Source organism: Scyliorhinus torazame, chromosome 15 (genome assembly GCF_047496885.1).
Source record: "Scyliorhinus torazame isolate Kashiwa2021f chromosome 15, sScyTor2.1, whole genome shotgun sequence".
Classification (NCBI taxonomy): Eukaryota; Metazoa; Chordata; class Chondrichthyes; order Carcharhiniformes; family Scyliorhinidae; genus Scyliorhinus; species Scyliorhinus torazame.
Genome location: NC_092721.1, coordinates 12,254,529 through 12,270,598, shown reverse-complemented (window position 1 = coordinate 12,270,598; position 16,070 = coordinate 12,254,529). Strand labels below are relative to the sequence as shown.

Below are 16,070 nucleotides of genomic sequence, written 5' to 3'. Positions count from 1 at the left end.
CCACAGTCCGAAAATGTGCAGTGGATTGGCCTTGCTAAATTGCTCCTTTGTTGGGGGTTACAGGGATAAGGCAGGGGAGTGGGCCAAGCAGGGTGCTCTTTCAGAGGGTCAGTGCAGACTCGATGGGCCAGTTGGCCGCCTTCTGCACTGTAGGGATTCTGTGATCTGACAGGAGCTCATTCTGCTTCTCTGTCCAGCTGCTTAGGTTAAGATGGAAAGGGCCTTTCTCTACAAGACAGCTATATGAAGCAGTGACATAAAAACAGCACTGTAATGATCTGCTCAAAATGATCAGCATTTTGGCACATCTGTGGTCAATGATTGCCTTAAAATTAAGTAACTGACCTATTAGTGTTATTGTACTGATTAGTGTCATTTAGTGTGTATCTAAATTAAGTAAAGGAAGAAGAAGCTAATATGCCAGAATCTTGCAATGCTGTGGGAAAGAAATAGGTTAACCAGGTGGCTGTTTTCTCCCCACAAAAATAGGGAAAATATGATTTGGGATGTAATGTGAAATCTGTTTTATCTGCGTTATATGTTTTCGGAACTTCATTGCCAGTCCCCCCACAAATCATCCAGCTTAATTTCAGCAGAAGTTTTGGGTCGTTGGGTAGCGTGCTTTAATTGTGCATCTCTCTTCAATTGCACCGCACCTAGGATAGAAGGCGAAGGTTTAGCTTGTTCAATTTGCGTACCGACAGTCTGATCACGAATTGAAATGCAGTTCAAATGCATTTTTTTGCTATGACAGTAGCTGAGGTCATTGCATGCAGTCTGATGTCAACATGAATATAACTCTGGCTTTATTAATCACGGTCTTGTGAGCATCAAAGGTGAGATTTGGAGGTGCTAGGGACAGAATGTTTCTTCACTTCTGTGTGGGAAGTGAATGCTACCATACAAATTTAGTGTAAACAGTTGCAGATAAAAGTTTCCCAGCCTAGCAACCCTTTAATTTCAGCATTAAATGAACATCCCTGCTGTGCAAGTGTGAAATTTGCTTTTTGTATTAGTGGGTTTTTTTTTGGCTTGTGTTAAAACTTGCCAATTTAGTTGCAAAATTATGTGCAGTCTTTTATTAATTGCTCTGGACTCGCACGGTCCAAGGATTTAGTTTGATCATTTTGCATGGAGCTCTTGCAGCCGGTAAGAAGGTGATAGTTTCATAAACCATCCGTCCAATGTGGATTCAAAGCCATGTTGTCAACCCAGCTAAGCCGTGTTCTGCGGGGCGGCATAGTGGTTAGCACCGTTGCTTCACAGCTCCAGGGTCCCAGGTTTGATCCCCGGCTTGAGTCACTGTCTGTGCAGAGTCTGCACATTCTCCCCGTGTCTGCCGACCACGTCCAGGGCCCTCTGCTCAGTCACGGTGAGGGGCCGCAGATCAGGCGATCTCCCTTCAGTTTTCTCCCGCTACCCGCAGTTGTGCTTAGCACTGTTGCTTCAAAGCGTCAAGGACCCGGGTTCGATTCCAGGCTTGGGTCACTGTCTGTGTGGAGTCTCCCCGTGTCTGCAGGTTCGGTGGATTGGCCATGCTAAATTGCCCTTAGTGTCCAAAAAGGTTAGGTTGGGTTACGGGGATAGGGTGGAGGTGTGGGCTTAAGTAGTGTGCTCTTTACAAGGGTTGGTACAGACTTGATAGGCCGAATGGTCTCCTGCACTCTAAATTCTATGATTCTAACATCCAGTAACTCTCCGATACGAGATTGCAAACCTGGTTGTACTGTATTCCGGAAGGCTTCATCACAGGCCTGGCATTGGCTTCCCAACATGTCAAATTGTCATTCTCATGCCAGTTAGCCAAAAGTGGCAGCTACAATGCCGTCAATGCTCTTGTGTACCAGAAGCCATTGTACCATTCACGTGATTTTGCTAAAATGCATGTGAGCCGGGGTCACATTGCAGCCCAGCTGAGAATCTGACCGGGGTCGAGTGAAAGAACAGAATGCCTCTTGTGATTTTTCTCACGGGAATGTCTGAGGGAGAGTAAATGTTATTTCTGGATCATTCCAGGGCAGTCCCGCCGGCTTGATAAGCCTTTGGGAATCCCCACCAGCGATTTAATTTTCAAAAACTAAATTTATGATAGTTACTTTAATTGCAAGCATGGTTATGCGGATAACCTCCCAAGAATTGTGGGGCGATTTGGTTTTCTGGGTCGGAGAGGAGTAGCTTTTAATGTTTAACTGCCACCTAAAGGTACTTACAAATGAGCAATGCAGAATCTAGCCATCTTTGTGTACTTTCATATTTCACATAAGCCTGGTCCAATATAATCTTGTATGATTATTGCGCGCACACATTTTGCATATTAGAAATAATTAAAGGATATTTGTGTTGCTCTCTTTTATGTTTTTAACAAAGGTACAGTAAATGCTTATTTTGCTGTACAGTACTAATTCCGTATTTGTAACTGCAACCTTTTGACAACTCATTTTATGCATGCTCTGTGATGTATGTTGTATACTGCATTCAGGGTTTTTTTTTTTGTTTTTTTTCTCCTCACCTACCTGCAATGTACTGCTGTTCCCATGATGCACTTCTGCTTGCTGTTTACCTGTATGTTAATACGCTTGAACCCCATTGGTCCATTGCCATCATATGCTCGCTGCCTGCTATTTAAGACTCAGTCGGCTGCCAAATCTGTGAAACGACCCCTCGAGGCAACCTTTGACCTGGTACTTTGACCTTTCACCTTCTTGCTTTGCATGCACTGTCGTGATAGTAAAATAGTATGATAACTTAATAGATTTTATTTTTAATTTTATTATAAATGCTTCTAATTAGATGTTTGTTGAAAGGATATTATGTTCATACTAACTAAATGTCATTTAAAAAGCCGCAATTTTGAATGTAAAGTTTTTTTTTTTGGAATGTCAGATATTTGCTTCTTTGCATTTCAGGTATAGCAGCAAATAGCCTTCACTGCACACTATTGAGTGTACATATAGTTTAAATTCATGATAATTAATATGTGTTTTGATAGCATTATGATGTGCGGATTTTGTACCAATCTGCTCCAATTAAATTGTTTAATTGCATTTCCAAATTCCAATATAGTGAGTATTTTCATTAAATGTTCATTTTTTTGGTTAAGGACCAATTTCCTTTAAAATAATGCAGCCAGGTGTTCTGCAATGTAATAATGTCGAGTCTCGCAGCATTGCTTGTATTTTTTTTAAAAAAAACTACATTTGTACCTTTTTGCAGTAAACTTGTCGTCAGACAAAAGTGTTTTCCGTACTACTTTAACTAATACAATACTTTCGGTGCATGACAGGAATTTCATATTGCCTTCTCTGTATATCACACTTGTCTTACTAAATCCCTCGTTCACAGGCCTTCCCACCTGGTGTCCTTCACCACTTACCAAAGAGACCAGCCCTTGAAAAAAGCAATGGCACCAGCACAATCTTTAATCCTAGTGTTTTGCACTACCAACAGGCGCTAGCCAATGCACAAATGCAGCAGCCAACATTTTTTCCAACAGGTACGTTCCATTCCCCCTTACTGAGAGTATTATAACACTGCACTGTTGACTTGATCGTATAAAATAATATCGCCATTACCGCATGAGTTAAATGTTCAAAAATGTATTTCTGATTGGTACGCCTTAACTTTGCTTCGTGCTAGCACTTGCAACTGCATGTTACATGAGGGTAAAAATGGCTTTAAATACTGTGCTTAATTTATTCCGATAGGGCAAGCCTCAACATAAAGCACCTTTGATGTACTTTAATACCTGCCCTTCCTTTGAATGTTTCCATTGAACCCAGTTCAAATTATGTGAATCATTCATTTGTTTGAAATTACATTAAATCACTTGGTGGCAGGTTGTATTTCTATGCACCGGTCTTTAGGGACAGCTTCACTGTATTTTTCATCAAAAAGAATTTCTGTAAATATTACATTTGTGATGATAGACGTACCTGAAGCAGTTTTAAAAACAAATAATTTTAATGAGATCAGTACTTGCAAAATACCTGCATATTTGATTTAATAGATCACACCATGTTAACCAGTAATACTTAACATCAAAGGATTGTTTAGTAGTGTTTAGATATGCTATATTTTGACATCTTTAAAGCTTCTTGTTTTTCTGTGCATAGTACTGATGATGTGCAGCTTTTAAGCCTAATGCCTTTGTTGCTAGTAACTGGTTAGCACCACTGATAAACCTCCCTAACTATCACTTCTGGTATTAAACGTCAATTAAAGTATTCAAATGTCATAGTCTGAGCAAACTCTATTTAAATAATAACAGATGTGTCTGTTTTTATTTTTTCATTCTAATCTGCATTTAGAATCCCACCCCACAGAAGACAGCCAGTTGGCCCATCATGTCATTGCTAGCCCTTTGAAGCAACTATCCAATTTAGTCCTACCTCAGTGCTCTTCATTTTTCGCAGGGGCGGCACGGTGGCACAGTGGTTAGCACTGCTGCCTCACAGCGCCAGGGACCCGGGTTCAATTCCGGCCTCGGGTGACTGCCTGTGTGGAGTCTGCGCGTTCTCCTCGTGTCTGTGTGGGTTTCCTCCGGGTGCTCCGGTTTCCTCCCACAGCCCAAATTTGTGCAGGCTAGGTGAATTGTTCTTTGCTAAATTGCCCCTTAGTGTCCAAAGCTGTGCAGGTTAGGTGGGGTTATGGGGATAGGGTGAGGGAGTGCGCTGAAGTAGCGTACTGTATCAGAGGATCTGTGCAGACTCGATTGGCTGAATGGCCTCCTGCACTGTAGGGATTCTAGTCTATGATTTTAAATCCCTCTAAAAATAATCAGTCACTTCTGCTAAGCCATGATAAATTCTTTATTGGTGAAAGAAAATCCACGGTGATAAATTTAAATATTTTGTGTAAACTATGCTACCACAGGAGCAAAAATATCTGCACTTTAATGTTTGAATCTTTTCCTAACCTTTATTATTCTTGAGGAAATGCAAAAATGTACACTCAAGCTAGGCCAACAAAATGATTTAATTAATGTGAAATGCCTTGAATACCCAGCTGCAATGCAAAACAATTGTATTTTACTTGCAGCAGTTGACCCATTGAAATATTAATGGGATATAAACATAAAGAAAAATACTTGAAAAATATTGATCCATTGATTAAATGGCAATTAGTTCTTTGTTGACATGGAAATCGATGGAGAGTGTTTCACTGTCAACATCATTGCTGCAAATTTAGTGAATATGATTCATTCAGAATTGCTAATCATATTTGGTGTGCGCTTTTTAAACTGTACAGCAAATTAGTCTAAATTTAAAATAAATAATATTGCTGATGGATCAAACTGCATGGAAATGAATCTCTTTGTTCGTTATGCAAACAAGTACTAACTCAGAGCAGAGTCCAGATCTACTGAAATTTTTTATTATGAATCTGTTCTTCAGACTTCATTTAATAAAACATGTTGTCATATAATATTAAAAATAGACATTTTAGTATTCATGTACATCAGTTAGCTCAGATGGCCAGAGTGTGGTGCAGAGTGACGCCGACAGCAACAGATCAATCTGACACGTTCCACACTTGATGTGGTGTGCTGCTCCCCAAGCTTTGTAGGTCTTTCATTGACTATGGCTAATTATCAGTGCCATTAGCCTATAATATTTCAAGAGATACAACTGTTTTGCGACTTTATCCTCAAACATAGTTCAGAGTAGTGTACAATCAACCATGCTCTGAATGAGATCACCAGCCCCTGCTTTCTGCTTTTAGCGCAGTCTCTCAAGCTTTTGTTTATATTTGCGACTGTCTTAAAGGACTTGAAACTCAAAATAGCCTAGTTTCACCTCTGCTTTCATTGTGCTTTCACCACATGTTCTGCTCTCGGATATCAATGTTCTGTATGTTCCCTGGGTTATCACAAGGACTTCAATTTCGTTTTAAAAAAGAGCATGTTACTGAAGAACTCTGCTTGATGTAAAAATAAATTATTGTACCTCATTTTTAAAAAATTAATTTCTAAGTGGGAAGAGGAACATTTTGAGTTTTGAGCTGAACCGAGCAGTGTTTAAAAACTAACGGAGATGTGGAAATTTGTTTTTCAAGGACTTGGCTTTGTGATCTAACACTAACCATGCATTTTTGATACCTTTTTTTCCCCCCTCCCAAATTCACTTTTCTAAATGTTCCACTGCATGGTTGCAGGATCGGTGTTTTGCATGACTCCTCCAGCTACAACTGTTGGTAGGTTTTACCTTTTGTTTCCTAACCTTGAATGTAATGATATTTAATGAGAAGCTTTTTCTTTTGTTTTGGTTCATCCTAAACATTTTAATTTGGCGTGAAAATAAATATATACGTCAAAATGGAGAATTAAACCTTCAGTGCTATTTCTTGGGTTAATCTGAAACTGAAGAAGTTAATTTTAATGCAGAGCATGATAGAATTTGTTTCACACCTCCGTTTTGAACTAAGATTTTAATCGCCGTGTGCATTTTTGATACAATAGTTAAGAATTAGGGAAAGGTGATAAATTACAGTTTTGAGTGACAATTTGCTGTATCAAATCGTGGCTTGCTTTTACCTGTTGTCTTGAATTTATGACTGACATTTTGGAACAAAGACTGACTGAGAAATGTTGTTTGTTTTTTGCAGTCCATGTGGTGCGTATATTCCGCACCCATAATCTATAGCCTGTGAGGCCATAGTTGGAAATGGAAAACCTATAGTAAAATTAGCTGAAATCCAATGTTCCGTTGTAAAATCCTTCTATATATAAATACCTCTTTAAGCATCTTGGTTTTACTTGATAACATTGAACCTGTTCAAAGTAAGTTAGAGAATCAAGTCTTAATATATTATGTATCGGAGTCTCCCAGAGAAGTTCAGGAAGGTACAGTCTTTAAAAAACCTCTTACGAATGAACATTTGAAAGCAACAAAACCTATCGCCGGCATCATTGACTTTGTTTGACCCATCTTTTATCAAAGGGTTTTAAGTCCATAAAAGTTAAAGTAATACCAAAAGAAGGGAGGAGAGTTGAAGGATATTTGTAGTTACTTTCTCCCCAAACCCCTAGCTTCCTATTGTATGTTCTCTGGGAAACACTGATTATGTTGGCATTGGTCCTTTTTAATTGTGATTGTAATAAGCTTTTTCCTTTCTCTTTTTTTTTAAATTTTCTCCCATGCTTCCTTGCTTTGCATTATGATTGCATGTCACCCGCTGGTGTAACCTCCTCCTCCCTCCACGATGGCTTTCTGCTATGTGATATCTGCCATGCCCAAACAAAACAAACCCACATGGTCACGGTTGCCATGTGCCGCACCTTTCTGTTCATTGCTTCCATGGTTCCCTTCCTGAAAGTACCCTTGATGCACAGTGCTACGCCCGCCACTGTCTCTGCAGCAACAACACCTGCCACAAGCGTTCCCTTCGCCGCAGCAGCTACAGCCAATCAGGTTTGCTCCTTTTACAGCTTTCTTTCATAAACCCTCCCCCCGCCCCCCACCCCACAACTCTAAACGAGCGCTCGTTTCTGAACCTTGCCAAAATTCTGAATGACCCGATTGCAGGGGAAATCAAATTAAATAGTTGCAGCGGGTGCTTGTTTAGAGTTGTCGTTTATCCCAGACAACAGTATGTTTTTTGTGTGTTCTGTGCTGCATTATTTTTCATTAATTTCAACCTCGCTGTACTAATCACATTTTGTTAAAGTTCATTAAAACAACGTCGCAGTGTTGTTGCGCCATGCAGCAAAACATAATTTATTAAGTAAATATTTTGATGTGAACACAAAAATTGGAAAATATTTCAATCCCTCTGGAGAAGTTCCTTTGTTCCTGAAACATGCCATCTATTTTAGAGAAAATTTGTTGTTTTTTTTTCTTTTTGAACTACTGCGTTTTCAATGTGACTTTTCATATTTCTGTAACTAAATCAAAATGGCATAATGAGTCAGTGCTGTTTTATATTGATGTATGTACAAATACCTTGTGTTTTTTTGCAAGAATTTATCTTAGAAATGTGAGAAATTGGTTATTCAATGGAAGCAGGAGTAGTGTTTACTTCATGGGCGGAAATGTGTAAGTTGTAAACTAGCTGTACCTAAAGTCCACTGCTGCAGTTGGATGTTTTTTTTAATTGACTCTTAAAATAGGCTTTTGAATGGAGTGTTGAAATGTATTATGTGGACCCTTCTTCGAGGGGAAGGGGGAAGATTGCTTTCATCAAACCTGTTGGATATCAGCAGCCAGCAAGAATTTCAGCACCACATTGGTCACACTTTCTCTGTCGAAGGCAGGGTAGCTATGGCTGATTTCTAGGGTCTGTTGATGCTCATTGCAGCAGTCGCTCCGAAGTCTTCCTGTTGTCTCTATAACTATTTTTATCCTGTTTCTACACCTCAACATGTTTCAGAATATACAGAAAGATAAAATAACGACCATAAAAATTGGTAGCTCTAGCTTCAATTAAGTCTTGCTAATACAGTTAAAATTTGGAATTCGGTGCTTTTCTTTGACTTTGACCTTTGTTAAAAATTACTGCACCATTATGAAAAAACATACTCTCAGTACCGTTTTGTGTGCACTTTCTTCCTGTACTGCACCACCCTTAAAAACACATTTGTTTTCTCAGAAATACATGTGCTTCAATGCTTATATTATCAGACAGCCCTGGCTATTACCAACTTTTAATGTGCATCAATAAAGAAGTACGAGGAATAGGCCAGAAAACTGCAGTCCGCTCAGTCTGACTTCAGTGCTGACACTTGGGCACGATTGATCAGGGATAGTCAGCATGGGCCTGTTGGGGGAAGATCGTATCTTACTAACTTTAATAGAATTTTTTGCAGAAGTAACAAGGAGGATTGATTGATGGAAGTAGTATATTGCATATTGTCTATATGGATTTCAGTGAAGCTTTTTACAAGATCCCGCATGGCAGACTGGTCAGAAAATTGAGATCTCATGGGATGCAGAGGAAGGTGGCAGGTTGGATCCCAAAATCGGCTTGGTGAGGAAACAAAGGAAAATGGTCGATGGATGATTTTGCAAATAGCAAACGGTTTCCACGGGGTTCAGTGTTGTCACCCTTGCTGTTTGTGGTACATTTTGATGGTTTACTTAAATGTGGGAGACACAATTGGGTAGTTTGCAGTTGACACAAAAACTGGCCACATAGTTGATAGTGGAGAGGATAGCTGTCTACTCCAGGATAATATTAGTGGCTTGGCTGATTGGGCAGACAGGGTCAAATGGAATTCAACCTGGAAAAATGTGAGGTAATTCATTTGGGGAGGGCAAACGAAGCAAGGGAATACGCAATAAACTGGAAGATATTGAGAGGGGTTGAGGAAGTAAGAGACATTGGAATGCATGTCCACAGGTCCTTGAAGATGGCAGGACAGGTGGTGAAGAAAGCCTATTGAATGCTTTCCTTTATTGGACAAGGCATCAAAGACAAAAGCAGGGATGTAATGCTGGAACTATGTAAAACGCTGGTTAGGTCACGTTGGAGTTTTGTGTACAGTTCTGGGCACCACATTACAGGAAGGACACAGCTGCTCTGGAGAGAGAGCAGAGGAGATTCACAAGAACATTGCCTGGGCTTGAAAATTGCAGTTATGATTAGAGATCGGATAGTCGAGAGTGGTTTTTCTTGGAACAGAGGCTAAGGGATGACCTAATTTAGGTTTTTAAAAAAAATAATTGGGGTAGACAAGATAGAACTTGCTTCCCCTAGCTGAGGAGTCAATTACCAGGTGGCATAGATTTAAGATGATTGGTAGAAGGATTTGAGGGGTCATGAGAAAATATCTTCCCCCCCCCCCCCCCCCCCCCCCCCAGAGGGTGGTGACATCTGGCAGTCACCAAACTGGTGGTCGAGGCTGAAACTCTCAATTAATTTAAAAGGTACCTGGATCTACATCTGGAGTGTTGTAAACTGCAAGGCTACAGACCAGGTGCGGGAGCATGGTATTAAAATGAGCGACTAGTTTCTATTTTTTCTCTGTTTTTGGACGGTGCAGACACATTAGGCTGAATGGCCTCTTTCTGCGACCTGATATTTCTGTGGTCCTGGGTTGAAAAGTCTAGTTTTGATCACAGCTGAAATATATTGCAGAATGTTGACTTAACTTTAAAAATATTCTTAAGTTTAAAATGAAACATGGATAAAGTATTCTTAATTCTAAACAGCGGTCCGTATGCTGTTACAGGTGTTTGATTTCATATAGCTAAGTGAAGAAGGAAAAACTAAATCTTAAATGAGGAATTTTGTACCTTTCCTACTTGCATGAACCAGGAAGAAAAGTGGAAATGGTGCATGGTATCAAAACATATATATCATTTTCTCTTACTAGATCGCAGTTTGACCTTTTTTATATTTATTTTTGCTTCAAAACCATTCTTGCCATCATTGTTGATGGTATGATTTAGATTTATTTTTGGTTGCTCAATTGCACAAAGCTGCATGTGCACCATGTAGATTTTCAAAAAGGTGAAGCTTTGAGGCTTGTACAGTAGGTTTCAAAGCTGCGTTAAATCCACTGGCTTTAGGGGCGGCACGGTGGTGCAGTGGTTAGCACTGCTGCCTACGGCACTGAAGACCCGGGTTCGATCCTGGCCCCGCGTCATTGTCTGTGTGGAGTTTGCACATTCACCCCGTGTCTGCGTGGGATTCACCCCCACAACCCAAAAATGTTAAGGTCAGGTGGATTGGCCACGCTAAATTGAATCTTAATTGGAAAACAAAATAATTGGGTACTCTAAATTTATTTTTAAAAAAGGAAATCCACTGACTTTAGTCCTTTGTTTATCACCCCTTCCGAGCTAGAACTACCTTTTAGATTTCATGTTTTGAGCCCAGGTCTGGTTTCCCCAGCCTCAGGCGGGGCTCCACTGTGATGAAGCGCAACAGACAGATTTTCCAAGCCGTTCTGTCTCTGTGGATGAAGATTTGATCTTGGTTTCATTGCACCCACATTATTTTGGACGCTGAAACGACGGTGTTTGTTCGGTTTTCATCTTTTAGTGCTGTTTTTTTTGTATCCCTTTCGATTTAGAATTATTGCAATGAGTCACAACGTTAGTCTGCAGGTGCAGCAAGTAATTAAGAAGGGTAATGGAATGCTATTCTTTATTCCGAGACGAATTGAGGAACATTAAAAAAATAAAGATGTTGTGCTCCAGTTTATGCAGGGCACCTTAAATACGGTGCAGTTTTGGTCTCCTTATTTAAGGAAAGATGTAAATGCATTTGAAGGCGATTCAAAGGACGTTCACTAGATTGATACCTGGAATTAGTGGGTTGCCTCAAGTGGAAAGGTAGGACTGGAGTTAGAAAAGTGAGGGGTGACTTGATTGATGTATACAAGATCAACGGTCTTGACAAGGGCATGGAAAGACTGTTTACTCTTGTGGGTGAGTCAAGAACTAGGAGAGCTGTTTTAAAATTAGGGGTCACCCTTTTGAGGACGGAAATGAGAATTTATTTTCTGACGTTCTTGCGACTTTGGAACTCTCTGCCTCGGCGGCAGAAGTGGGGTCACTAAATATTTTTTGAGGCACAGGTAGATCGATTCTCGAGAAAAGAGCCCCAACCTATTCAATTTTTTCTGGTAATTATAACTTCTCGATTCTGATATCACCCTTGTAAATCTTTTTTTTTAAATTGCAGCTTCTCTTGCAGCTCTATCTCCTTTTTGTAATATGGAGACCACACAGTACCATTGTACTCCCAAGTGTAGTCTAGCCAAGGTCCAATGCAAGTTGTACATAATTTCGCTGCTTTTAGTTCTATCCACATGGAAATGAAGGTCCATGCTTTGTTTGCGTTTGTTATGTCCATTATTAGCATGATTTGTGAGTCTGTACTAAAAGATCCTTCCACTTTAATACACCGTTCAGACACTTATTTTCCAAACAGATATGGTTCCTTATTCCTTCTGTCAAAATATATTTTATTTATACTCATATATTTTATTTACACTTGTGTTACATAGAATCCCACAGTGCAGAAGGAGAATCCCTACAGTGCAGAAGGAGGCCATTCAGCCCATCGCATCTGCACTGACCCTTTGAGAAAGCACCCTACCAAGGCTCAATACCCTGTCCTATCCCTGTCACATCACGCAATGTTTGGACACTAAGGGGCAATTTAGCATTGCCAATCGACCTAACCTGCACATCTTTGGGCTGTGGGAGGAAAACGGAGCACCTGGAGGAAACCCACGCAGGCATATGTATAGAAATGCGTTTGCCAAAATACATACATATTCTGTAATTCTAGCATTGTCTTATCTTTTCGTAATCTTCCTCTGGATTAACCATGCCATCTCCCCCACTCTCACTCCACAGTCTCCAAATTTTTTGTGATCCACAAAGTTCAAAATTGTAATTCATCATTTGAGCATATGGATAACCGCCCCTCCAGATATTTAGTTGATAACCTGATGGCACCTTACTGAAAGTTTAAACTAAAGACAATCATATATTCCCAGAATCTAACTTCCTATGGAGTTATTAGGAAATTAGATGTTTAAATTTCAGAATTTGTAATATTTGGTATCAAACTCCCTTTACTGAATCAAAATGTTTGAATTATGCCAGGTAAAACCTTTCTCCCCTAAATATTCTAGCATGGATTTTTTTTTCTTAGATAACACCTTTTAAATGTTGGAGAATGTGTATCAATGTTTTCAGAAATCCCTACATTGATCCAGCAGTAATGATTGATGATCATGTTCCCAATGTCAATGGTTAAACATACTTGTTACTTTTAATGCTATTTCATTCCAATAACATTTTCAGAATCGAACACTGGGAGGAAAAAAGTTCTATTCCATCTGCAGAAGTCGAGCAATCTGTTCTCAAACAATATAAACCATGTTGAGCAACAGGGTGTTCCAGAGCATTTCTCAAGTGCCTGTGTTCTTCATAAACCATTGTGCATCATCACGGGCGATTGGTTATCAATAGGATTTCAAAGTTTGTATTTGCTTGCAACTCTGCAAGTTTCAATGGTTATCAGAAGAATGAACTGTAACTCTATTGCTGCATTTGAAAGCAGAACTGTCGACACATAACAAAGCACGTTCTGAACAGTTGCAGCATAAGTAGAGCCAACTTGCTTTTTCTTCAAAATGTGCTCCTGTTTGTTGCTTACTAATAGATCATATCCCTTATTTCTGGACCTTTTAATCTTTAAGCCTGCATTAAAACACAATGCACTCTTGTCTAGTAATGGATGTAGAATAATATTTCCAAGGAGGTTTCCCGTAGGGGGAGAAAATGGATATTTTAGTTGAGCAACCTGTAAGTTAGAAATGTTATAGTAGTGAATATTTGGTGCCAATGACGGGCAACAAAAGTATTCCGTCAAATCAGCCGGGAGTCCAAATCAGCCGAGAGTCCAAATCAGCCGAGAGTCCAAATCAGACATGCTGAAGCTGAAATTTTGTGTGTCTGACTCTTCCATTTGTTGGTTATTTCCTGGTTTTATCAGGTTGCTGAAAAGGTTCTTAAAGCTTTGCCTCGCATTGTGCACTGTGTATGGAACTGACTTCGTAGCCTTCAGTTACGTGAGTCAGATGAAGTACATTGAAATAACGAATGCCCACGTTTTAATGTAATTAGAAATCTTAAAGCAGCTGAAATCTATCCAAAAAATTAATTTTAAATTTGGACACTTTTTTCCCCCACATGAAATGCCACAGATTCAAAACAGGGATGAACTTGCTCAGTTATTCCATGCACATCACTGCCCACTGTGTTTAGTCATAATGATCATAATTTTCCACTGCTTTCGTCAAAGCTTCTATATTGCTTATGCAGCTGTGTAGAGCTTGCATGCCTTCTTCTCGATTCACTAAGGACATCAGTGTTTAAATTTGCCCGGATACCTGTCAAACTTAGTAGAAGTTATTTCTAGCAGTGCATCATTACAAATAATTCTCTTCTTCCCACCCCACCCCTTGCTCTATTGTGCTCAATTAGATCACACTCCTAATTTTAAAAAACAAGAAAATTAGCGTTTGTATTTGTTAGGTGCATCTCATTGACAATGGATTGCAATAGGTTCCTGACTAAGCTGTTAATTTGGGTTTCTGATGCAGAACATTTTCACAGATATGCATAATTTAAATTTACCTTGTAAATATTTAGTCCTGAATCCAGAAGCTTAATGGTGTGCTTCAACCACTTTGAGAAAGTTAACCTTTTGTAATCATGTGAGGAAAATACTGATTAAGTTGAAAGCTATGAAAGTCTTACCTGCATCTTTGGTGTCTCCTTTGTTTTGTGTTTAAGACTGCCTGTTTCTGTCATTGCAATGCAAAACTAATGCTAGCATTGTTTGTTGGCTTGTTATACTGACCTACCCTCTTCCCCTGTGGTATGTCTTTCAATTAACTTTTGTTCAACCTGCTAACCCTATCCTTTATCGAAGTGAGTGGAAGCTTTACCCATCTGTCGTGACTTCAATTCGGGCCACTGTTCTTGCCTAAACTGCTGCTTTCTGAAACATGGGAAAGGTATGCTATAGTGATTTGGCTAGATGTGTGTGTGTATGTTTTTTTTTCATATTTAAACAAAGGAGTGAGCTGCTGCTATTATGCTTGCCATATTCATAATGTTTTATTCTGTAATTATGTTGACGAGCTGGCTGTAAAGTGAAACTATATGAAGTGATCAGTGTAATCAAATCATCACATCCCTAATAACTGCCTGCATGAACATGAAAGCTTTAGACGGCTCCTGTATGTATTTGCAATCTGGTTATGAGAATATTTCATTGGCTGTTTTTTTGTTTTTAAATGATTACTGAACAATAGTTTCTTGCATTGCTGTTTTAACTTTGTTTAAACAAAGCTTGGCAGTTAACTGTCAGTTATCCGTTAACTGTTGCATTCTCTATGGTGACCAATCAAGACTCCCTTCTCATGTAGTATAAATTATTGCTCTCTTTACATTTGGTATTCTTGCAAATTGTTCTGGTGAGTGAAAGGTGAAATGCTTCGACAGCATCTCTTTTTTCATAAATATTTCAGTGCTGTTGTACCAAATGACTATTGATATAGTTTTCACGCACTAGAATTTTTTCAAGTACCAGAGAGACAAAACTCTGGAGAAATACAAAGTTCAGCATATTTATGAAGTGGCTGGCATGCATATTGTCTATGCCAGTTTAACTGGCGATTATTCTTTATACATTTTGCGAGAAATGTTCAGAGTTAATAAAGCCCCAATGTGTGCATTTCTATTTTACATTCGAAGGGTCTTTAAGCATATGCATATTAATAAATGAGGCAAATGTACAAAGCTTTACCCATGTAATCAACATAATTGGACAGGAATATTCTGAGGTTACCTATTTAGCGGCAATATTGGAGTAATTTTATTCTCAAATTCCAGATGTCGATCGCCTAATTGAGAGCATTTTGTCATATTGCAAAATCTTTGGCAGTAGTAACTTTTTTTTCCGTTTAGTCTACCTCTACTATTTTCTCCAGTCCAACTTTAATGTTGCACAAAATGTTAGTAATTCTGCTCTTTATAACTTCAGCTTCTATGGTACTCCATTGTTAGCAGTGATCATTTTATTTTTCTTTGTGACTCCATGATGTGAATCTCCTGGTGTGGCTCTGATTCTGAGTTTGGGCTGTTTTTTTTGAGCAAGAGGTATTTGTGTCTGACCCCTAGGCTTATAATGAATTGAGAAGGTCACAGCCATACGTACACCACGCATAACTTCAACTTATTCTGCATTCTACTGATTTCAAGACGTTCCGATCCCTTTTCAAAATCTTGTATTGCAGCTAATGGGGCACCTAACTGTTAAAAACATACACGAGTAATTATGAAAACAATTTAACTCTTAACTATGTGTGGTGTTTGCTTAGGTTTCCAGACCCAGAAGCTGGGTCTCTGGTGTTAGAATGTCGGACTATTTCTGTACAGCATTCTGGATTGTATTTCTAGAGGTGTTTGCCACCTGCAAAACCTCCTTCGGACTGAAAACAACTTTCTTCAGATTTTAATAAATAGGCCTAGTAATCCAGAATTGCTACTTGCATTTAAAACTATTGAACTATCTGATGTTTAAATTAAACTTAAAAACAA

The 16,070-nt window shown here is 39.2% G+C and overlaps 1 protein-coding gene across 7 annotated transcripts in view; it reads left to right on the top strand.

The window, feature by feature from the left end:
- The window catches only part of mbnl2 (muscleblind-like splicing regulator 2), a 120,016-nt gene that overhangs the window by 88,828 nt on the left and 15,118 nt on the right, over positions 1-16,070 (top strand). For 3 of the 7 annotated variants that reach the window (XM_072476104.1, XM_072476105.1, XM_072476106.1), the window contains 3 exons: positions 2,628-2,681; positions 3,343-3,493; positions 6,154-6,192. In XM_072476104.1, the coding sequence (XP_072332205.1) occupies positions 2,628-2,681; positions 3,343-3,493; positions 6,154-6,192 (244 nt within the window). Of the gene's footprint in view, positions 1-2,627; positions 2,682-3,342; positions 3,494-6,153; positions 6,193-7,314; positions 7,410-16,070 lie in introns of all 7 variants that reach the window. The other 4 variants (XM_072476107.1, XM_072476110.1, XM_072476109.1 and 1 more) reach the window with 4 other exon arrangements.